The 26,209-nt window shown below is 38.5% G+C and overlaps 2 protein-coding genes across 3 annotated transcripts in view; both read left to right on the top strand.

The window, feature by feature from the left end:
* LOC148502684 (multidrug and toxin extrusion protein 2-like) overlaps positions 1–3,051 on the top strand; it is a 73,375-nt gene extending 70,324 nt beyond the window's left edge. For both annotated transcript variants that reach the window (XM_088449506.1, XM_088449505.1), the window contains one exon: positions 1,494–3,051. In XM_088449506.1, coding sequence (XP_088305632.1) covers positions 1,494–1,756 — 263 coding nt within the window. In that variant the 3' untranslated portion in view covers positions 1,757–3,051. The remainder of the gene's footprint in view (positions 1–1,493) is intronic.
* A 5,342-nt stretch (positions 3,052–8,393) lies between these two features.
* LOC148502683 (multidrug and toxin extrusion protein 2-like) overlaps positions 8,394–26,209 on the top strand; it is a 133,333-nt gene continuing 115,517 nt past the window's right edge. The window contains exons 1-2 of the mRNA XM_088449504.1: positions 8,394–8,477; positions 16,554–16,655. Of these exons, the coding sequence (XP_088305630.1) occupies positions 16,554–16,655 (102 nt within the window). The 5' untranslated portion in view covers positions 8,394–8,477. The remainder of the gene's footprint in view (positions 8,478–16,553; positions 16,656–26,209) is intronic.

Here is a 26,209-nt window from a genome sequence, read left to right as displayed (position 1 = left end):
CCATTGATGGTGAGCCATCAATGGTTTGTGTGTTGCACATGGGCAGTTGGTGCCCGCGTATGTACAAACGTTTTTTTGTTTCACCATCAGTCTCTGTCATTGGGCCAAATTCAATTCAGTGCGATGTTGAATAGTCGCAGGAGGGGGAGCTCCCGAAGCTATTCAATACACTGTCCTGTATGGGCGGCTAATGGATTTCTAATCGCACCCCCCTGGGGATGTGAGGAGAAATCCTTTTGCATCTTCCAAATCAGATTTACTGGCCACGCAAAAGGGCAGGAGGTGACCATTCTGAGAAAGCTTAGTCTTGCTCATATGGCCGATGCTGCAAACATCTAGATTGATCGGTCGCAATGGTGATTAGTTCCTGCATCTTCGGATGCAAACATTGGATCTGAGATAATGACAGGAGGTGTATTTTTCCTCCAGATGCCTGCTGCAGGTATTAGCATATTTTAGCACAGCACCCATCTCTGAATCAGGCCCATAGTACAGTATTTTATAGATGGTGCAATTTACTAAAAGCCGTTCATCAACTTTATTGTGCTGTGGAAGGTGCTAGTGATTAATAAAATACTGATTATAGCATATAACCTAGTGTTAAGGTAGATGTATGAAGAGGACTATGTAAAATACTGTACATATCTAAATAATGGAGCAAGTAAGGGATGCATGTACAAAATAAACCCCTTTGGGCTCAGTAACTATGATTTAGATGAAGTCCTCAAAGGTAGACTTCACTCTTTAGGTTGGAAGCTTGTTGTTTTGTATTATTTTTGGAAGAAATAAATATACTAAGCTGAAAGTGCACAGATATTGTTAAGAAAGCTATATAGACAGACATACAGATAGATATCATTAAGCACTTTCCATCTAAAATTGACAAATTAACACCCACTCTGGATCCCCTTTACCACTTGGAGTATACTGCCAACAATGTCAGCCAGGCCTTCTGCCTCCATCATCAATGTATTGCAATAATTTGTTAAACCGGCCAACTGCATCAAAGTCTTCCCTTCTGGACAGTCCCTACACTGACTCACAAAACTGAGAATTGCTTTGCCACCAGGTATCACACAGATTCAATACACAGACTATGCTCAATCCACAATCCAGAGGGTGGAGTGTTTTTTAGCTGGGTGTTTGCACAGTGATGGTGTCCTACATAAGTTAGGTAAGTGTTGTATATTTGTTATCCTGACAAAAAGGCTAATATAGCTTTGAAACATTGACTGAATAAATGGATTCTATTTCCGTTAGATAATGTACCCTGAGTGCCATCCTTGGTCGAGCTATATATTGTATATACATATATATTATATAATACATATTTATTTATAGGGACTCCCTTACACTCATTGAACTAGGAGGCCACTTTACAAAATAATATTTAATCTCTTTTTTGTGTATTTTATATGGAAACTATTCCATCAAATTGCTGTTAACAGTAATAAAATATTAGTAATGCAGGTGTCTCTTTTTATGTTTTCCAGGGGATATACAGTCCTTTGACAGTGGGTATCCAGTTGTGGACCAAGGCATTACAGGTGCAGTTATCTTACAAGATGCTGTCTATAATGAGAATCATACAGAGCATCTGGTGTTACAAGAAGATTCATCATCAGAACTTTCCAACATAGTGGGCAAAGTCCTCTCCGTAAAGCAGCTCATTTTGCGGCGTGGGCTGGTACTGTGCTTATTTGTGTTAGTGCTTGTGACTGGGGTCATAATTAAAATTTTGATTGGCAATGGATAAAAGTGATCAGCACATCAGAAACCTAATTAGACCCACGTGCAGGCTCTACAGTGAAGACCTTACACCAGATTGGCTAAATGTGTCATCAGACCATTGTGACTGAGAGGACAGTTGTCATAATTCTTAAACTTCCGTTACAGGATATGAATAGTTGGAAAATGCTTTCAGTAAAAATTGGTTCTTTCGAAAAGCTTATGAAACTAGCAATGCAACTTTGACAAATGTGTTCACATTTGTGGATATTTTTTTATATACCGTACTCAAATGTAATAGACCCAAAATAAATTTAACTAATGAATGAACCAGCACAGGATTATGGTTAATACAGGCGCTCTATAAATAATAATACCTATCTTAAACCATAGGTTACATATGCTTTATATTAGGTGTATCTAATACCAATTTTACACCTAAATTCCGGGTCTGACCCGGAGTTGGAACAGGGTTTCAATCCGGATCAGACCCGGAATTTAGCCGGCGTCGACCCAGGATATTCCCGAGTTGGCGCTGTTCACACCGGAGCCGGGTCTGCACAGACCCGGTGTTGAAGTGGACGCTTGGAGAGGACGTCATATCCTAGCGCCACTGAAGCCGGACCAATAAGCCGGCATGCGGCGCTCAAGGTCTTCGCGTCCCAGAGCACGCCGTTCACACTGCAGGGTTTCACGGGTTACTCCCGTGTTAAACCCTGCAAGTTACCTGGGTTGGATTGCCGGGTCACTCGACCCGGCGATCAAACCCTTTCCCCTTTTACACCAAGGAGCTACCCGGTTTAACCCTGCAATAACCCAGGTTTTAGCGCCGGTGCAAAAGAGGTGTAACAGAAACCTAAAATTCCTGAAAAAAAATCTATTTGTTGTCTGTCTTCATGTTACAGGCATTTTAAACAGGACTATCCCAAATTAATCTTTTTCAGGTATCTGTTATAGTATAAGTAGGTTATTTTATTTGACAATATAGATCCTGTTAGTTAATTACATTTTTTAATGTTTAAATGTAATTAAAGGTGACGAGTCCTTTAAAACAAATATTTAGATATGAATACAAAATTATGGTGTTTTTTTTTAAATGTTCAGTCATAATATAGTAAGATGTCATGTAATGTGGAATATGGTGCTAGAATTAACAGGCTCATCTGCAGTTACCAGGGGCTTTATTCTCTTGCATCTTGACATAATTTTGCAGTTCATCTATTCATATTTCTACTCTTCCTGTTGCGTAGTATGCCTTAGCAGAATAAGAGTGGTCTCTAATAAATTGTGATGTTAATGTTGTTCATTAAAATGTCTAAAACATTTCTTACTGTTTTTATTTAAAACCAATTATACTACAGATTGGGGGAGGGGGGGAGGGCTATATGATAAAAAGAAAAATATTCTATTACCTAACTATAATCCAGGGAATTAATACAATTAAAATTAGAGGACATGATGGAGGCAACAGCTGCACAGCAGGGGACCACCATGTTGCAACATTTGCCCATCGGGCAGAAATTGAGGGAGCAATGCTAAGATGGAGCTGATGCAGCAGCTGACAGCTGTGGCCTGTAATGTCTCCATTTGTACCATAGCTTGCTCAACCTCTATATTGGCAATTTATTTGCTGCAAAAAATGGCTGTTGATTTTGAGGCTCATCTGACAACCATGAGAGAACAGCCATGTGACAGGGTTGACCTAAGGAACAGTGGGCAGGCAATTTTGCACTCTTTTCCTTCTGGGGAACTTCAATAAGCTTATTTTGACTTGAATAGTTGATGGACATGGAATGTATATTTGTACACTTGTACTGTAAGGGGGGAAAGGGTACAAAAAATTGTGTGCCCAGGAGGTTTTCTAGATACACCACTCAGGTGGTCTAAATGAATAGTTGGAACCAAATTAAATCCTTTGGTAATCTTAATTCCTGTGTGCACATATAGGGGTCAATTCAATTATCCGTGAGTTTCCTTGCGGCAACAGTAAGTGTGGCTATATGCTGCAGTGTCAGATTCTCAGAAGGAGTCTTCAAAATTGTGAAAGACTCCTCCGATATGCACGGGATGTAACTCGCAGGGACAGCGCTTCTCGCAAACGCTATTCCTGCAAGTAACATTTAGTTCATAGCCGGGATACTTTACTTAAAAATGAGTGTCTGTGATGATACAGACTGATAATAATCGTAGCACTGCCACAATTATTCATACATGTGTCCCTAGGTTTCCCCCAAACATAGGACTATTTGTTAGTAAGAGATGGACAGGATTTTTTTTGTTATATTCTTTCTAGGCTAATAAATCTAGTTGTGGCTAATTGCATCAGGTCACTGTACATTTGTGCTGCTGCCTTGCAAAGTATAACTGTCCTACCCATGAGACATCCTTTGCTACCTGTTTCTGTGTGTGTGTGCGTGTGTGTGTGTGTATATATATATATATATATATATATATATATAATATATAGTGACTGTAGGGTAAGTTCAGACGCCCAATGTGAGACTGAGATGTTGCAAACAAGTAAGCTTTGTATTCCAGAGTTGAAAAGGCATAGCCAGTGTAATGGCTTCTTACATTAGGCAAACGCAGTGCAAGAACAATAAATCAGCTTACATGAGGCAGCAGTTCAAACGAGCAGAGTATTCACAGCAGTCATAGTTCAGATTGTCCAGCATGGAGAGAGCTGCTGATTCACATTTCCACTGACTAAACTCACCAGGGTTTTATACCTTAGCTGGTATTAATTGAGGTAAGGGTGTGGTTTCTCCCTGGCTACATAGAGGTTAATCCTTTCCTCAGAATGTGGGAGAGACCCACTCTGTCACAGTGACGTTCTGGGGTAATTTAGCTCTGTAGAGGGGTCAGCAGTACAGTGTCTAGGTGCATGAATAAGGTTCCATACGCATCCTCTATTGTCCTCTAGGCTGATACTGCCACAGTGTGTGTGTGTGTGTGTGTATGTATATATATATATATATATAGTCCATCTACTAAGGCGGCTTTTACTGCATTTGGTGCCAGTGTATTCATACAAATTCTGATAAGTATATTCTGTTATGCACGATTATATGTGACTGAAAATTTTCCTCTGGACACCAATGTTCATGTTTTGACATGCATTCTACATAAACTGATTTTTTGATACTTCACCTGGTGTGCTGGTCTCCCCATTCGTGGTTATCATTATATATATATATATATATATATATATATATATATATATATATATATATATATTTATTTATACAAAATACTGTTATCTTGCGCTAATGAAAAATTTATAAAATTTACTTATGTTGAATTTCTATTAGATTATTCAAGATAAGATAAGCAGCTCCCCTTAGAAGATCCTTAACAGCATTGGAACTGACAGTGATGGAGAGGTTCTATTTATTTGAAGACACGTTATGCAATTGTAAATAATTGAAGGTTGATATATGCAATCACCTTTTGATATACCCCTGAGGAAATCTTTTTTAAAGACAAAACACATTGGGAAAAGTGAATTCCAGCATTCAGTGATACCTCTGTCGTGAGCTGGAACTCTGGTTTGGAGTGAGACAGGTGGTTGGTGAAGATCGTCTCATTGTGCTGTTGTCCATATATTTCTGAAACAATTCATTGTAAGCAAACCCCGTATCTTCATTTATATAAGAAAATTAACTTCTACTGTAATAAAGTTTTTTTTTTTCATATATTTAACTTTCGTCCATTGGGCCGACTTAGGTGTTTTTTGGTGTGAGGGTCTGCTTGCAGGATTCAAAGAAAACAGACACGCTATACCAGGGGCTTCCAATTCCAGAATAAGACTAAAAACTGAATAATATCAGTCCTTAATGTTTTCCATACTGGACTCATCCCATCATTACAACTTGGGCAAGTGACTTCTCTTTGGAACATCATGATGGTGTCCGGTACCCAATGAACTTTTTCATTTCACCATTTTTTCACCATGTTTATAGTGTGTGCACCCTCTTAGCTTGTGAGAATTATATATATATCCATTATATAAAAACTGTAAAAATAAATGCACATTTAAAAAAAAAAAACATTTATTAAATCAAAAATTAACCATTCCCTTTTTAACCTAAGCTTTATGACAAAAAAAAAAAATCACAAAATTTTATTTGTGGATGTTAGGAAGCATTTACAGCACTTGGATGTTCATAACATTTGAAGGGATATTTTTGTTAACCTTAATTTATTTTTATTTTATTTTTTTTAAAGGGAGAAAATTATAATTTTTATCTTACTAGAATGTAGACATGGGAAAAAAGGGGGGGGTGGGCTGCACAACCTAATTACAACATTATCAGAGGTGCTACCATGCTGAGACCTGTAGTTCTATTGCAGAAAAAAGGCGGGAAGCTGATGCACACTCTTAAGTACTAAGAATAATAAATATAAAAAATATATAATAAACTATCACATTGTATAAATTATTTATACAATGTGTCAGTATTAGGGATGTTAGAGACCCACCTGATGAGGTTCACCATGAAGTGGTAGGTGGGCAAATATCTTAGGCCAAACATGTACTAAGAACCGCTATATAACCCCATGTTGATTGATAGTTTATTATATATTTTTTATATTTATTATTCTTAGTACTTAGAGTGTGGATCAGCTTCCCCCCTTTTTTCTGCAATAGAATGTAGACATAGAATAAATGGGGAAAGGGAATGATGGGTAAAGGGGAACGCAGCACAAGTAAATACGGAGAATGTCTTCTCCAAATTGTGGAATATGTAGTCACATGATGCGATTATTATATCTAACAAAGGTGCTCCCAGGGAGTTAAAAACTGAGTACAGAGGAAAAGAGAAAAAGGTAACTCCTTTATTTGAGGCACACTGTCAAATATATATTAAAAATTAACTTTTAAATTTGAATAAATTAAAAAATCATTGGACAGATATACATCATATGGTCATCATGTTTGAATCAAACAAACGAGTGTAATCACACCTGATATGAAAAATAGGAAGGTGTATACACATATATCATTCATGTATTTGAGAAATACCGTTACTATTTGAATTGGCAGCAAACAAATCAAAGTGCTAGTGCAATTGGGAATATCCTAGAAATAGCAGCAAAAATTAGTTCACATATGTCTAAGAGTTACCATTGACATTTAAATTAACAACAAATAAAGTGCTAGTGCAATCAAAAAGTCCTAGAATTAGCAGCATGCACAGGAACTCCAGATCACACGGACGGCAGTCTAGGCACCATATCTCCCTCCCTCTCCCCGCTGATTGCGCTACCAGGTATCTTCTGTACTATCCTGTGTATTAATTGTTGACATTTTTGTCCATATTTATATTTATTTTCGCCTTCCATACTCTCTTCAATTAATATAGAGGGTTTGTCTCGCAATATCCTTGTGATTCACATATGTATGCACTTTTGCACTTTGCATTGATGCACTAGTGGAACTATCAGTGCATGACATGATAAATGGTTATTGTTCATGCATTCAATGAATATTTTGATTTAATATTTGTTTGACATTTTTTCATATTTATACTAATTTGAATGATATTGTTTTGTATGTCTTTTACAACATTTGTGTGATTTGTGTAGGATTGCACTTTATATCAACCACAGTGGTACCACTATGTTATGGCATGGGAATAACCAGAGATCATATACACAAATGAAGACATTGATTTGATAAATTGTCTGAGATCATTTTTACATCTTCCCAATGTTATTCTCATGCGTATCAACACTTTGGTATTTTTTGCTTCTAATTCTAGGACTTTTTGATTGCACTAGCACTTTGGCAATTTATTCGTTGTTAATTTAAATGTCAGCGGTATTTCTTAGACATATGTGAACTAATTTTTGCTGCTATTTCTAGGATATTCCAAACTGCACTAGCACTTTGATTTGTTTGCTGCTAATTCAAATAGTAATGGTATCTCTCAAATACATGAATGATATATGTGTGTACACCTTCCTATTTTTCATATTAGGTGTGATTACAGATTCAAACATGATGACCATATGATGTATTTTTGTCCAATGATTTTTTTAATTTATTCAATTAAAAGTTAATTTTTAATATATATTTGACACAGTGTGCCTCAAATAAAGGAGTTACCGTTTTCTCTTTCTATAGAATGTAGACATCTCAGCGTGTGCACAAGGCTTATTTACTACTATTTATGCAAATACCGAAAGCTAGCAGCCCCATAGAAATTTGTTATTGAAAGTTAACTTTGTTATATTATGGCAAGCCAATTAATGGAAATAGTTTTTAAAAGCCCCTTTTTGGTTGGCCACTACATCAATGCAAAAGGTTTATTTTGGAAACATTCATTCAGTGCTAGATGGCTCTAAGGAATGGGTAGTTGCTCATCAATAAATTGTATTTAAGCCACAAGAACACACTCGCTGCACTAGTCATAGTGATTTGTTCTCTTAAGAGTGTGTGTAGACAAGCAGGTCAAGTGGTAAACAGGATGCTAAGAAAATGCTTTTAATAGATAATGTATCTGTATTAATGAATACATATAAAGGTTATACAGCATTAAAAGGTTTAGTTAACTTAGTCTAGTTATTGTATCCAGATGGAGCGTGATAATTTTTTTACAAGTGATCTAAGCAATGAAATAAACCAGAGATCTCTCTCAAGGCTGTGGAACAATTGTAGCAGTTACCTGCAAAGAATACGCCAGAGTTTCCTGTATAATCATACAGCAGAAGTAAAGCAACTATGTGGATTAGCAGCACCTCTGGTAAGTAATTGTCAGTATTTTGCATCACAAGGCTTGCTCATGCAGTACTTTTGTTTATGCATATGTGCATATGTTTTTTTGCATTATATTTTAATTGAATTATTAACATACATATATCTAAACAGACAAGTTATCAGTGGAGACGGTACAAGACACAAGGGAAGTGTTATAAAGGAAAGGTAGTAGACCCCACTTGTAGCAAGACACTAAATAACCAACAATAATGAGTCAACAGTGCCTAGTATTGGAACGGATCGAGGCTTGTGTGGGACACCCATCCTAAACTTAGAGGTATGTACTAGCATAGTTGTCTTATGAAATAGTTCTCTAGGTTTTGTAAAAGAAGGAGCTTCTGACCCTCCTTTTCTTTTATAAGAGAAAAGCTCAATTGGATGAGCTTTCTGCGTATCACACATTATGGGCTTCCCAAACTGACATTATACAGCTTGGGAATCTTTTAAAGATCAGAATATTTATCAATTGCCTTATCTAGCCTAGAATCCCACACAAGTCAAGAATGAGCTGCTGATAAAGTCTCTAGGAGCACTGTTTGGTTAGAGGATTGGAGGTTTAGAGCATCAGGTTGATCGGAGTGTGGCCAGACCACATTGTGAGACCAATAGAAGTATGTCTGATCCAATGTAAAACCTATGTGATTTGAAGAAGTAATCTAGTCTAGTGTAGACTCAGTGTGCGTGTGAGCAAAATGTTTAGTCTTTTACCCTAGGATTCTGGAGACTCTGTGTCGACTAACTGGTGCTCATGTAGGGTGCACCTTACCTGGCAAGTCAACTTCAGGGAGTGTGGTAGAATTATGAGAGACATCTTTCACCAACTGGATAGCCAAGTTCAGGTCCTTGCTCCCATGAAACTAAATCTTTCTAAATCCTGATAAGGTACTCATCAGGAAAATAATATAGTGACTTCTAATGTTTTACCCCTACTATTATTACTGAAGAGAGCCACAGGGAAAAGAAGAGGATCTCTTGGAGGAAAGTAATATCTGCTCTCGCAGCATATAGGTCCGGTAAAGCTCTAGAGCGTTTCCTGCAATATTCAGGCCCCTAGCATTGATGGAAAATATCTCAATAGGCGAAGTTCTAGTGTTAGCCGCCATCATAGTCTGGTGCTTACTTTCTATCAGCCTAGGCCTGAGGTGCCCTTGAGAGGGGGTCCCCTATATTGGGATCCCGGGCCTGGGCTGACTAGCAGTCAGGGTTTCCCTGGCTGTGGCATTACCCCCCCCCCCCCCCTGCCCTGCATAGCCAGGTGCTGGTTATGGAAATTACAGGGAAACCCTACGCATTTTTTTCCCTGTATTTCCAGGACCGGCTCAGAGGATGGTGCTGGTTGCACTAAGTGCAGGGGAACCCTATGCATTTTCTCCTGTATTTACACAACAAGGACTGGCTATGAAAAGTCCTGGGCTGGTTGTGCTTTTAGGGGGGGATCCCATATCATATATTTTATTTTTATTTAAATTAACACTTAACAAGCAATTTTCACTATATACACGCATGCATCTCACTGATGTATGCATGCTTCTGTCAATAGAACTCATGATAAAAATGAAAGCATGAAGCACTTCTATTAATTTGGGGATTTGCAGTTCGATTTGGAGTGGGATTTGGTGTTCAATTTGTACATGAACATGCAAAATCGAACATCAAATCCCTTCTTAAAATGAAACAAAATCAAATTCAATTTGAAAATCGAATGCAAAATAGAATATTAGTAAATTTGAGATTTGCTAAGGGATTTTGCAGTTTGATTTCAGTTGATTTAAGAGATTCGTAAAAATGAATCCCAAATCTAACTAAATTTACTCCAAAATATGTTTGAATCATAGAAAAAACATAGTCACAAAAGCTAGAAATAATCGGCCTTTGCAGGATCAGACATAAGCATATCAGAACCTGAGGGAAAATATTTATGGTACAAGAACAACCAAAAAAATTAAGTAGATAACAAAAACAAGCAAATAAGTGCACATCACAGTATTAAAACAGTGCACATCAGCTGCAAAAGAAATGGACCCTATTCAATATTAAAGAAGCAAACAGATTCTGCACTAATATACTAATCAATAAGATTGCGAGATGGCAGAAAAAAAAATCAGTCAGGATTGAAAGCCAAAATTTAAAAGCAACTGTATATTTAATTACAAAAAAGATTTACATATTGTTAGTATCAACCTAAAATATATTTAACTTTAGGAAAGAGGATTAAGAAAAGCTGCGCTTGTTCTATTGCACATATAAAAGCTATATACTAGGTTGCTGCTGTGGGAATAAGGGGGAGTGGGACCACTAAGCAAGCCCAAAAGACATACAGTACGTAAAAGTAGTTATTGTAATAAGACTATATATTGTAAATTAAATAGAATTTATTCATTTTCAACAAGATAAATTTAATACATAAAACTTGGAATATATTAGATAAAAAAAATGGAATATAGTAGATAAAAATGAAAATTAATAAAAGAAGGAATAAGTATGATATTCTACAAAACGAATTAAAATATATATTTAGCACCTAATACCGGTATACCTAATACTGGTATACAGGACGTTGACACATGACAACATCACAAAAACATCAAAATGCCACATTGAGTATCACATGTAAACATGTAACATATATAGAAGTGCAAATTTATGAAACAGCTGTGTGTTCCAGATTAGAGTCAACCTTTCTTAACCGTCAGCCAGTTGCCCAGTTCCTTGACTTTCCCAGAGACATTACACCTGTAAAGTAAGTCCTTTAAATTCAAACCCCTGCATACACTTAATAGTGGTGATTTACTGCCTAGACCTCCAAAGTCTGTATTAGTCCTTAATAGCAACCAATGTTTTCTGATAGACTTCTGCACGGCTTACAAATTCGTATCACATTTGAAACCCAGTAAGATTATCCCTTCAACTGTAGATTGATCAGGAGATGGATTTTCTTTTGTGTGAATTCCTCTTGCCCTGGTGAGACAATTATCTATAGTTTTTCTACTGTAACCATGATCCCAGAAAAAATGTATTGTCTCCACAATTTGCAACTCAACAAGATCACTCATAGAGTTACAACACTCTCAGGAATTAAGAGATTGGTAAATTACTTTTCAAAACGTCCGGGTGTTAGCTAGTGTATTTTGATCTGTAGGCTTGCAGAACAGCATATATAAGATGGTAGCCTCCCATCTTTCTCGAGACTCGTTATATCAAGAAAATGAATGCATGAATCACTAATAGCTGCAGTGAAGTATACAGGGCTGTCTAATCCATTAAGGATGTAATCATCTCATGGGTAGTCTCTTCATCACTATTCCAGACAATAAAAACATCATCGTTAAAACACTTATAGTAAAGAATGAACTGCGCAAACATTGGCATAATGTGACACCTTTCATAATTGTACAGTACATGTATATGTTGGCGTATGCCGGTGCCAAATTGGAACCCAAGGCCTTCCCCTTTAGTTGTACCAAAAAGTCATCTGGGTAGAGAAAATGGTTCAGCTAAAGAACTTGTAATAACAATAAAACAAACCATAATAGGGACAGTTAATTAAAGACTGACAAACTGCTTCTATCCTTTTCTTGTGTAGTATAATCATGTATAGGGAGCATACATCCATGGTTGCTAAATAGCAATCTTCAAGTAAGTTGTTCAGTGACATTAGACCTTCTAGAATAACACCAGTATCCCTGATGTAACTGTCGGTACCACCTAACACATGGCTGCAGATAAAAATCCAAAAGTTTGAGATGGAATCGGTATGATTTACCGCCGGACCCATGCCTGGCGGTTGGAATCCCAACAGTGTCATCCCGGCAGAGGAGAAAATCCCGATCGTCAAAGGTAAGTTTATACTAACCTATTTCTACCCCCTAACCCTCCCTTAGGGGTACCTATCCCTAACCTTCCCCCCCCCCCAGTGCCTAGCCCTAATCCCCCCTCTAAGTGCCTAAACCTAATCCCCCAATCCCCGCCACCTAAACCTAAGTCCCCTGGGGGGGGGGTGCCTAACCTCCCCCCGGGGGTGCCTAACCCCCCCTTCCCCTAGCCTAAACCTAACCTCCCGGAGGGGTGCCTAACCCTAAGTCCCCCCCCTGGGAACCCTAAACCTAACCCTCCCCCCCCCCCAGCAGCTATCTATCCGAATGCCAGATGTCAGGCTGCCGGCGTATGTCTAATAACATGCGTCGGCGTATCGACGCCTGTCTTTAGACCCTTGCCGGGATATGACAGTCGGGAAGCTGGCTGTCGGCATTAGGTCCGCTGGCTTCCCGACTGCATACCGGTGAGACACAGGCTGTAAAATAGAGCATTCGGATGATATTATTGGACTACCTGGTTGTACACTAGTGTCATATGCACTTTGACAATATATAAATAATAGGACAAATTAGGTCATCTACTGTCAAAAATTTTGCCAGTGTTTCATTAATACACTGTCCTGACAAAGTGGTAATACACTGAAACATTAATCTCTACCTCTATGGAATTGTGATTTATTTTCCACCGAATGCAGCACCTTTGATATATATATATATATATATATATATATATATATATATATATATATATATATATATATATATATGGTCCACAGATGCGGCACTCAGAGATCTTTGAAACGCACAATATCTTTTGTCAGATTTATTCCATTATCGATGTTTCGGGACCTCTCGTCCCTTCATCAGGATATAACATATACAGTAGTATAAACATCTTTAAATAGCTTACCATACAGGACATCAGCTGCTCCCAGCGTGCGACGCGCCCGGGGCCAGACCGCAATCTGGGCAGCCAGATCCGCCGGAAGTGCAGTGCGTGTCAAGCACCGGAAACTCACAGCGTTCCAGCAGCCCATGTGATCCCCTCAGGCATCACGTCATCCGGAAGCAGCATGCAGCCCAATGGTTGCCATACCAACATACATATAAACGAACATGCATATACACATTACAAAAAACACATATTACGAGGTCAATATGTTAATCCAAATGAGGATACACTGTGCCCAATATACAAAAACAAAAAATATACAAAGAATCCATGACTAAAAAATTATGTATGCACGATGGCCCCATGTGGGCGTGAGATAATGATTCACCAACAAATATAAATAAATATAAATCTGTGATGAAGTGTCATGACAATAACCAATTGTCCTCAGAGCATTACTTGCCCCTAAAGTAGAAAACTGCCAGTATGACTGAACAATAGTGCAACAATATTTATGTGACAATAATCTACATTAAAAAATGAGGACTGTCAGTGTGACAGAAATACCGTGAGACGTGAAAAAAAATTTTTTATAAAAAAAACGCACCAAATGTGAGTGATAAAAACATAACGTAAATCTAGTCATGACTAATGCGTACCAACACAAAAATAAAACTTAGTGATCATAGATCAAATCTAAACAAAAATAAATAAAACTTTACACAAAATGAATAAAACCATATATAAACCACAAAATATGTGCCTGTGACAAATAAAGAAAATCACAACGCATACCTCATCACCCAAAATATCAAAAACATCTGCAAATATATACTGTATAAAATGAAACTGAAACTATCTTAGAAAATATATCAAATTTAAAATTTTGTGTATATATGTCATGAAATATATGAAAACCTATTTGCAGCAAAGAAATTACCCATTGGCAAATTGTAAATTACAAAAAGCAATTTAAACCCAGGGACTCATTAAGTTCTCGCGGTGAAAGAGTATCTAATCTGTAGATCCATGCTGATTCTAACTGGAGCAGTTTTTTTGCTCGATTGCCCCCCCCCCCCCCCGCAGTAACTCAGGCACATGGTCGATGACCTTGTAACGAACCGTGGCAAGGCTATGTCTGAAAAGGGCAAAATGCCTCGCCACTGGTTGTTCACTCTGTCCGGAAACAATCGCCGCTCGAATAGCTGCCCGGTGTTGCGCCATCCGCTCTTTAAACTGGCGTTCTGTCTTGCCCATGTAATATAAACCACATGGGCAAGACAGAATGTACACCACAAAACGGGAGCTACAAGTTAATGGCCAGTTGATGCTGAATTTCCTACCAGAGTGTGGATGTGACACAAAGGTACCCAACTGCATATAACTGCACGTGGTACACCCTAGGCATCTAAAACATCCTTTTTTTCGACTAAGGAAATTAGAAGTGCTTGACTTGAACGATATAATGTCAGATTTCATGACAATGTCTTTAATATTAGCACTACGTGTATAGCTGGGCATTATAGCAGAATTTTGCAACAATTTAATTTCAGGATCATTGGCTACAATAGGCCACAATTTTTTAACCTTTGGTTTTAACCTATGGCTTTTGACATTGAATTCATTAACCCAAGGTATTCTGCGGTTAAGACCTTTCTTAACAGTCTGCTGTAATAACTGATTTCGAGTGCAAGCGCTTTGGCTTTAGCTTTTTTAAGAATTTTCTATGGATAGCCTCGATCCAAAAATTTATTGGTCATAATGTCCAATTGCTTATCAGTCTCAGCTCGGTCACTGGTGATCCTACAGACTCTTAGATATTGGGAATATGGAAGTCCATATACAATATTGCGGGGGTGGAAACTATCATATCTCAAAAGATTATTCCTGTCAGTTGGTTTGACATATAAGGAGGTAGAGATCCGTGAATTCACAATTTTAATAGAAATATCCAGGAAATGGATTTCCTTATCACCAAGTTGAACTGTTAACTTATTTGGACTTGTTGAAGCATTATGCGTCTCGATAATATTTAACAATCTGCCGATGTCTCCCCGCCAAAACAACAGCAAATCGTCGATGTAATGATAATACAGGTATATACACCCAGACACGCTAGCATCAGCAAAAAACAGATCATGCTTCCTCACCCATGTAGGCATTGGCAAAGGACGGAGCTGCCGCCAACCCCATAGCGCATCCAGACCTTTGCCTGTAAAATGCCCCATCAAAGAGAACATAATTAAAGTTCAACGTGAACTCAAGGAGACTGAGAAAAAACTTTAGGTCTGGGCCTTCATACTTGGGATTATTAATCAAAAGCCTTTCCACCGCTAGAATCCCTGACACATGGGGAATGCATGTGTATAAACTAGTCACATCACAAGTGACTAACACAATATCAGATGGAAGAGTATCAACGAAAATCGTCGTAATAGCATTGCCTTATCTCAAACAATTTTCAGCAAAAAGACTTTGAACTGCACAGAATTCACAGAAGGAGACCCAAATCAGTATTACTCTCCAAGATAGTGATAACGAAGGCATGGGATCCTGTTATCAAAAATATTTCAGACCCAAAGAAAAAAAAAGAAAACAACTGCTTATATTTAGTAATAGTGTCTCATACTCAGAAATGCTCATATAGGCGGAGCTAAACATACGCCTGTCTGCAGAGCATATTTTACATAATTTCCACATTGCATCCGAGCATACACAAGTATGGGCGATGCAGAGCTATATATGAATTTCAGTGGCATGAAGGGATGTAACTGGGCTTTTACACATAGGCAATGTTCAGAGATGCTGTGTTGAGTGAATTGCATACTAAGCAGAGAAGTCTTAGGTATAATTACAAGTTTTCAGCTTTTTCTTGTGCATCAAGAATAGAGGTGCCTGTGCGCACTGATGATGATGGCAGGTATCAAACCAAGTATGCGGATAGAGGAGGAACATTTGCTCCTTTTGGTTCCATGCATACAATGCAGAAGAACTTATGGCCAACTTGTGTTCAATCCTGCTTCAGCCCCATGGAGTTTACTTTTGTAGCCACTGTGGTGAGTGAGTCCTGCTAAACACTTTAATTAGTAGGGAAACACAAGGTTTGTGTGTGGGTAAAAACATGATTTATTTTTAAATATAACCTAGTAAATTTAGGCATGGTGTTGAAATATTTGAGGAAACCCTCATCCAGAAAACCCAAGACCCAACTATATTGGTAGATCCCATACATGTATCTTAAACTAATTTCCTGAATTATTAATGTCTTTGGGAAGTGAACTTTAAAACAATGTGGGAGCATATTTGACACTCATGAAATAACCCTCTTAACTGTATTCTGTTTCTATTGGACCAGATGCTTTCACAGATGCTCTGTTTTCTCATCAATATTGTCAGCTCCATATTCTGTGGTCACCTGGGGAAAGAGGAGCTGGATGCTGTCACACTCGCTAATGCAGTAAGCTTATTTTTTATATATAAGTTATATATAATTAAAATGTGTTTAAAAGTAGGATAAGAAATTGCTGAGAGATTCTGGTGAAAGGAAGGCAAGTTTGAGGGATAGCAGGAAAGTCTACTGTGAATTTCAACAATTTGGGGCAGTTAGGAAAGGACAAACCTGCCAGATACTCACTGAAAACTTGCCAGTAAATGGCTCCTGCCAGAGAGGTTGCTCAAGCTACATGCATTTTGAGCTATCCAAAAATATACTGGTAGGTTTATTGGCTCCCCACAAAAAAATAGACCATAGTGTGTATGTGTGTGAGCATGTGGTAGGGAATATAGATTGTAAGCTCCACTGGGGCAGAGACAGATGTGAATGGTAAGATATTCTCTGTAAAGCGCTGCTGAATATGTGTGTGCTATATAAATAACTGGTAATAAATAAATAAAACATAATAGTCACATTAAGCGAATGTATTATTTTGTTACTAATTAATACTTAATTAAGAGTCCCAAATAATAACAAAAATATTGATCTGCCATAATTCTTTAAATATTTTAGAATTGGGGGCAATAATGTTTAAAAATAAAAACCATTAAAATTATACGGCCAGTGAATTTTTTATGTTAATTGGGGCAATATTAAATAATGACAGAAGTACTAAATATATTAGAAACGTGTGGCACTACAAGTTCATGGATGTACTTCTATCAATAAATATTGCCTCAACATAAAAATATTATTTTATTAATAATTTAAAATGTTCTTATTTTTTAACATTATTGCCCCATTAATAAATTAATTAAATAATTAGGGCCCATCATGATATTTTTTTTTGGTTGGGGCCCCTTCATTTAGTATTAAGTAGTGGCAAAGTAATACATATATTTAATATGGCTCTTTGTTATGTTCTGCCCAGACAGAGAGCATAATATGAATGCAAAATGAACAATCTCGCCAGCCAGAGGCACCTCTTTTATTCTGTGAGTTTTTCAGGCGATTTTCCTGCAAGTTTATAAGTCTCAGACTATTACATCTGACAACTTGTATGTTTGACATTACAAAAATCTTATTGTCTCCAGTGGAGAGTGATGTTGATGGATTTCTTGCGACTTTGCCTCTAGTCTAACTCTATTACATATGGTGACTTGAAACTTTCAAGTTTTTAAAACTGGAAGCTATTTAATTCTCCCCAAATGATGAAAATGTAAATGTAGGATCATCGCTAAGGATTTAGGCATTTTACTCTCCACAACACAAGAGTTTGAAAGTTTTAACTATACAAGAGTTGTCAGAATTGTGAGTCTTATGAAATTTGTATATTTTCTTGCTCAATAAATTTTGCCATGAAATATATTACATTTCCAGGGATTATTTACAGATAACGACTCCATTAAAAGTAACTATTCAAATTAAATAAAAAACAAAGATATCCCTATTGCTGCTAGTTGTACCATTTAGTTAAATACAAATTAACAATGAAAAAAATATTGAAATCATGTTTGAGGAAACACTAAGAATAGTCGTTGAATTTTGTTTCTTTAATAGTAGTTTACAAACCATAAAAGTGTAAGTGCTCTTTTGTGACACCCTCAGTTGCACCATTTTTTTGCAGTTGATGGGAAGAAGTAAGCAAATCAAGGAGATTCATTCTAATTGTACATTAATACATAAATGTGCATACTTTTTCAGTGGAACAACAAAATGTAATCTTGAGGAATATGTTTATGTAAATGAGATGAAGGATGCACATTTACAGAAACATTTTCTGCTTCGCTAGTAGACACAAATTGTTGCTACATACAAAATGGATTTAATTCTCCAGGAACCTCTGAAGTCCCAGAAATTAGGTCCCGTTCCATCACTTTAACCAATGTAATAAACAGCATAAAAAAATTACCCATGTCATGAGATAAAGACAGGCCCAACTTTCCATTGCTTAGACAAGGTGGTGGGCGCTCACAGGGCTATATTTAGGGGAGAACCTACTATATATACCATTAGCTGCTAGCTCGTGGAGGTGTCCCAACCTCCCACATAAGTTTAAATAAAGTCACAGATTGGGGGGAGTAACCGCTCTATGGTATAGGGGTGTTCACTAATAGTTTCTATTTTATGTGTAATTAATGTTTAATAAACTGTCTGACAGTGTTTGATTTTCTGTAGCGTGACGTTCAGTGTATTCCATGTTGTTATGGTGGATGTAGTCTGGCCCAACTTTCGGAAAGTCTATGAATAACTGGTGGGCAATAACGGGGCAGGATATTCACGCGGAATGACGTGTATCAATACAGTTCCAACAATAATGTATTTTACAACCAGGTGGGCAAAAACTGTTGGCAGTATTTTCAATCCATATTATAGTTAATGACAATCCTTTAAATATATTCCTTCTTGGTGTGTTCTTCCTATTAGTCCTCCACTGTATCAGCTCATCAATACCTCAGGAATGAGTGCAGAATCAGGGTGGTGCGGACACTATATTGCAGATATTAAGTAAGTTTGATGTTACTTGCCAAAACAGCTTCTGCTGGTCCTCTGGTTACTGGCATACTGCAATCCCGAGGGTAGATGCGTGTGGGTATGAGGACTGGTGATTATTCTACAAGCATATATATGGTATATATAAGAGAGTACATATTATTCACTCTCCTTTATTCTTACATTAATTACACCAGTAATACGATTACTAAAGTGTTTGTAGGTACAGTCTATAAAATTATTATTATCCTTTATTTATATGGCGCCACAAAGGTTCCGCAGCGCCTTACACAGTACATAAATGAGCACACAAGAAAAACAGTTAAAAGTAATACAAAACAATACAGGACAAGGACATGGTTTATAAACATAGCTGCATAACACAAGCAGCAGGACATGAGCAACCATGTGTTAGGTGCCGTTGTGGGGAGTTAGGAGTAAATGATACTATAAGTAGGGGGAGGAGATGCACATGTGGGACGAGGGCCCTGCTCGTGAGAGCTTACATTCTAAAGGGGAGGGGCAGACAACAGGGGCGACACGGATGGGGCAGATAGTGAGGAAGGAGCATGGAGCAGTGGGTTAGGATATGTGCTGCGGAATCTATGTGTATAAGATGACCTGATGTTATGTCAAAATTAAGTCCTTCATTCATCTATCTCTATGACAGAAAATAGATTTTAATTATGTGCTATTTACATAAGAGATGTACAAAATAAAGTAGTAGCGCTTTAATTATTGTTACATTTTAGCATCTAAATGTATCCTGATAAAAATGCAGCTATTACAGTAGTGACTACTTTAGTCCCAGCTGCTGGGTGCTATGCCATGCTCCTGTGAGTGGGTGCATCTCACATACTAGACCCACCCACAAATGGGTGCAGCCATGCCCATCATGATGTGGTCCCACAGGATGTTGCAGTACCCAGGTCCAGAATTTCTCTTGGCAGCCCTGGAGGTGACAGGCAGAACTACGTGGGCATAGTGGTGGGGAAACAAGGCCATGGAGGGAGGGAGGTGGCTGAGAGTGGAGGAACAGTAAAGGCGGGGGAAAGAAGCAAAGGGTTGGAAGGGAGACTGATGAGAGAAAAAAGGGGAAACAGCAAGTGGAGGAGACGAGGGGGAGGATGGGGGTGGATAAAGTAGAGGATTATGTGGGCACTGAATATGGGGGGTGTTTGAAGTAAGGGTGTTTATGCTGGGGACAAGGTAATAAGTGAAATGAAGACTGGAGGCTGTGTGATGTTGAGACAGTATGGATAAAAGTTGTTTAATGTTTAAAAATAGAGATAAAAGAACAGTGCTGCTAATGTATGAGCGCAGCTCCAGATGTGATATATAAAGAAAGGTATGTGAGTAGTGGGTGCAGGATTTAGTTATTAAACAAACGATTAAAGTGGACAGATGTGACGCAATGGGAAAACAAGAATTTATGTAGTATGAGGGCAAAATTACAATGTACCAAGCCAATCCAGTCTGAAGTGTTATGATCAACAAAGATCAATCAACCATAGCAGCACACAGATAGGGGAGTACTTGCAATGTCCACGCAATGAGTGCAGTAAGGAGTTTCCTGGATATTCTTAAAGCAGAAGATGGTGATTTTGGTAATTCACCTAAATATGTTGCTTGTTGTCATTCAGAAAGTGTTCTTGTTTTGAGGTTGTTTGCCCTCAGTTTTCCTCCAGTTTAACTCCGGCGTAACTCCGACTTAGTTATCAAATTGTAATTACACTTATAATCTAACACTTTGAATCTAATACAGCCTAAGTCTATGCAGCCTTAGTGAGCACTAATAACTAAAGTTACAAACATGTCTCTGTGTGCTCACTGATAGGGATCCCACCCCCAGAGCTCAACACACTAAATTGGGATGGCCATTGTTTGAGGCATAAATATTTACAAGAGCACATAGTAAATGATTTAGTTTACCAACTAGGATTAAGAATATGCCGCCTCTATCCCTAAAAAGACTGAGAAAGTCGAAAGTTAGAGGTCTGTAAAAGTGGATAACTATTCCCCATTTCTGTTAAAGAGACATAGAATACATTTAATAATACTACTAAATATGGGACCACTGGAGATGACAGGCCGTCTTAATCAGGTTGTCCACAGACAATAGTGGTAGAAAGATGTGTCATGTGGCTATCCTAAATAAGGAAGAGACGACATGGGAGAAATAATAAATGGGGGGAGATGTAGTCCACGAGTACATGTAGATTATGCATAAGGTATTGGATAAATTATTCAGAGTACAGGGATTCCAAAGAGAGCAAAATTAGGCAGCCCAATGGTGCCATCATAAATCCAGAGTCAAAGTGACTTGAGGTTTTTGGGACATTTAACCAACCCTGCATATGGGGTGTCTCTGGGATTTTGGTGTGGATGTTCCCAGATCATCAGCACAATATTGGCCAACATTAGAGGTGGTAGGTGGTAAGCCAATTCTGTGAAAAAATATTTGGGCCTCAGGAAGGGAAGTGGCTGAAAGTTGCTGCTTTTATGAGAAGGTGAAAAGGGAATCCCCATGGGAATCGGATGTTGTTTTCTCTGAGTATAGCGTTTACTAGTCAAAATTCTAGTCCTCATGGTAAAGAGGTCCTGAAAGATTTCACGGGTTTAGCCTTTATATGTTAAGCTTTGGAGCTTTCTTACAGCTTGTAGGATTATTTAGCTGGGTAGAAGTGGAGATGGAGAATGACATGCTGGGCTTGATCTTGTGACTTGAGTCAAAGAGCTCCATGACCACAGACAAGAAGAAGCTGTTATTTAGAAATATATCGGGATAACTGAGAGAAGTTTTCTTAAATAGTGTCATGATGTACCTTCTCAGCAATCTCCGGTATGCCCTTTAATATGACTTTGTTTCTTCATGGAGAGTCCTCTCTGCAGGCAGACATGCGGTTCTCTGTGGTTAGTGTAAAGACTGTGTGAAAGAACAACAGGACCCTGAAGAGCGACATTTAAACGTGTTTTGCTAAACTACTAGTGGATGGCATGATGTAACTTCCACCAGCAACATACAGCATACATCTACATCCAACTTTTCAAACTTTGAAACACAGAACAGGGTGCTTGGTTGCAGGACAGTGTAAAAGGTGTTGAATGTGTAAGACAGTGTACAAAATAACAGCGAGCAGTAGACTTGCAAATGGACCAAAGTGTTATATGGCAAAGTCTTGGGATTAGGCCTGGAAATCCTACCAGACCTTGTGATAAAGGGGCATCTGGAGTAGGCTCTTTCTAAGAGGGCTCACTATTTAGCAGGGACTTGGGAGTGTCCTCAGGGGAATCTCTGTCCATGACAATTGGTGCTCTTACACTTGCAGTAGGTGTTGAGACAGGTGGATCTGAAGGTTCAGATATCCTTAATAGGTGGCAGCATGCAAAGCACCACCTATTTCTACAACATTGCTGTTGGGCCTGTTAGAAGATCTCTGAACAGTTCCAACTTTATTGAACTTGACTGGGATCAGAATGCAAAATGCCTGCCCAGGATACAGCTGACTCAAACAATGGGATTCCTCATAGCTGGTTTTAAGCCGCATATAGATGTGTGTAGATGGCTCAGTCAGTGCGCAAACCCTCATGCAGCAGGACAAACGTGATCTCTATAAAAAGGTATCCCAACCTTCACCAACACGTGTAAAATATAAAAAAAGCAGAAATCACATTACATGCGCTTGGTATACTAATCCAAAACGGGGGTCGCAACCTGGAATTCAGTAATTGACTATGTACATTGTTCTCAGCCTGTGGCTTGAGTTTGGGTTTGGTGGTTGAAATTATGGTATAGGTGCACCAAGAGAGAAGGCATTGTGCAGGTGAAGGAAGTCCATCTCTTTGAGTATTTCTTAAATTGAAGTGCACCATGAATGTCAGATCCATCTTTGGAACATTTTTCCAGGCGATGCTTTGCAGAATGGACTGCCCTCTCAGCGAACCCATTATATTGTGGATAGTGAGGGCTGCTGACAGTATTTGCTATGTCCCATTGAACTGTGAGGTCTGGAACTTGCTACTCATAAATTGCATGGCATTGTCAGTAAGGAGTTTATGGGCTGTATTCAATCAGAAGCGAAAATGGAAGTTTTTCAACAAAAAAACCCAGCGACATTTTTACCAAAAAACAGGCGAAAACGGCAACAGGTGTAAAAAAAAACTGGAGAAAAATAAGCAAAAGCCCTATTTTTGGCTAAAAATGTGGGGATTTCTTTCAGAACCCTTTGGACACCCCCCCACCCCCCCTAATGATAAATTACCGGAACAAAAAAAATTGTAAGTTGCGTACTTTGGCAAAAAACGACCGCGCAATGCCATAAGAATAAAAAGTGACATCCTGGTCTGGGATGGAGTAAACTTTTCTCCAGTTTTTTTTTCGTTTGTTGCCGTTTTCGCCTGTTTTTTGGCAAAAATTGTTCGTTTTCGATGCTAATTGAATATGCCCCTCTGATGAAATACTTTTCCTTAAAAATACAAATCTAATAGTACAATAAATATGTGCAAAATGCATGAGTTAAAATTCATGAGTTAAAATTAAAATAAGGAATACCGGGATATAAAGGAATATGGAATAAAAAACAAGAGATAAACAGCAAAAGATAAGCAATAGATCTACAACAGCAGCCCAATTAATCTCTTAAAAAAGGTGTGATATCATATCCCTCATTTGACCCATTAGGTTGGAAAGTATTCAAGTTATAATCCATAATGATAATGATCTCTATTGCCTCCTTTTATATCAATCAACACATGTTCTAATCCCATAAATCTTAAAGTAGTGGGGTTACTACCATGACACTTTTTAGAATGTCTGAGGACACTATGATTATCCACACCATTTTTTATATTCCACAGGTGTTCTAAAATTCTGATTTTCAGCACCCTTTTTGTTTTTCCTATATACATTTTACCGCAGCCACAGACCAATAAATATATAACATAAATGGTCAAACAATTTATACTATGTTTGACCTTGAATTCTTTCCCTGTACTGCTGGTAAAATGTTTTGCCTTGTTCAAACCATGAGGGCAGACTTTACACCTGCCACATGTGTAGAAGCCTGCCAGTCTCATAAACTGACAGGATTACTCTAATTTTCCTTCATCTAACAATGGTAATGGGCTGGGTGACCGGCTGTTTTTAATCATTAATCATTCTTTTAATAACTATTTCCTGCACCCACTACTCACACACCTCTCTTTATATATCACTTTTGTAGCTGCACTAATACATTAGCAGCACTGTTCTTTTACCTGTATTTCTGAACATTTAACTCCAGTTTTCATCTCACTTATTACCTCGTCCACAGCATGAACACGCTTACTTCAAACACTCCCAATATTCAGTGCCCACATAATCCCCTGCTTTATCCATCTCTATCTTCCCCCCTGTCTCCTCCACTTGTTGTTCCCCCTTTTTTCTCTCATCACTCTGCCTTCCAACCCTCTGCTCCTTTCCCCCGCCTTTCCTGTTCCTCCACTCTCAACCACCTCCCTCCCTCCATGGCCTTGTTACCCCACCACTAAGCCCTATGCCCTCCTTGTTCTGCCTGTCACCTCCAGGGCTGCCAAGAGATATTCTGGGCCCAGGCACAACAACCACCTGTGGGACCACAACATGTTGGGCATGGCTGCACCCATTTGTGGGTGGGTCTAGCATGTGAGATGCACCCACTGATAGGAGCTTGGCATAGCACCCAGCAGCTGGGATTAAAGTAGTCACTACTGTTTTAGGATGGCAGGACAGTCCCATAATAGCTGCATTTTTATCCGGATGTACTGTATTTAGATGCTACAATGTCACACACAATAATTAAGGTGCTACAACTTTATTTTGTACATCTCTCATGTAAATAACACATAATCAAAATCTATTTGTTGACATAGAGATAGATGAATTAAGGACTTAATTTTGACATAACATCAGGTCATCTTATACACACACATTCTGCAGCACATATCCTAACCCACTGCTCCATGCTCCTTCCTCAGTATCTACCCCATCTGTGTCACCCCTGTCTGTCTGCCCCTCCCCTTCAGAATGTAAGCTCTCACGAGCAGGGCCCTCGTCCCTTATGTGTTTCTCCTCCCCCTAAGTATAGTATAATTTACTCCTAACTCCCCACAACAGCACCTAACACTAACGACCGCGCAATGCCATAAGAATAAAAAGTGACATCCTGGTCTGGGATGGAGTAAACTTTTCTCCAGTTTTTTTTTCGTTTGTTGCCGTTTTCGCCTGTTTTTTGGCAAAAATTGTTCGTTTTCGATGCTAATTGAATATGCCCCTCTGATGTATACACCCATCAGCCATAACATTAAAACCACCTGTCCAATATTGTGTAGGTTCCCCTCTTGCCGCCAAAACAGTCGAGGCATGGACACCTCTGAAGGTGTCCTGTGATATCTGTCACCAAGATGTTTGCAGCAGATCCTTTGAGTCCTGTAAATTGCAAGGTGGGGCCTCCATGGCTTGGAATTGTTTTTCCAGCACATCCTACAGATGTTTGATTGGATTGAGATCTGGGGGATTTGGAGGCCACCTTGAACTCTTCGTCATGTTCCTCAAACCATTCCTGAACAATTTTTGCAGGGTATAAAGAAAACTCATGGATAAAAGGATTTTTCAGGCACTATCTGAGATCTAGTGCAGGAAAATGTCGAACATATAAGGTGGTGACGTGTCTCCTTATGAAAGTGTGTGGAAATATTGCAACATGTGATCTATGTTATGTATTCATTTTGTGCATGAATTAATCAATATAACCTCCAAATCAATATTGAAAAAACATGCTAAGTTATTACAACACAGAATAACATATAGACAATCAAAATTTCATAAATGATAAAATAAATGTCTGCTGGGTGGCTATTTTACCAGATGGTAGAAGTAAATGGGCGTTGGTAATAAATGCAGAAAGTTAGTCTGGATCTCCTAAAGTCTGCGCACCCTTTCTTCTAGCGACCTGGTATGGATAGCCCCTCTTTCCTCCTTTCCAACGCGTTTCGGGACTAGGTTGTCCCTTTTTCAAGGCATCGCACCACCAGTGGTGCGATGACCTTTAGTGCTGTCATGCGGTTGA

This window comes from Taudactylus pleione, unplaced genomic scaffold, assembly GCF_031769625.1.
Source record: "Taudactylus pleione unplaced genomic scaffold, aTauple2 ptg000487l, whole genome shotgun sequence".
NCBI lineage: Eukaryota > Metazoa > Chordata > Amphibia > Anura > Myobatrachidae > Taudactylus > Taudactylus pleione.
Note: the sequence above shows the minus strand (reverse complement) of the source record. Positions and strands in the feature narration are given on the sequence as shown.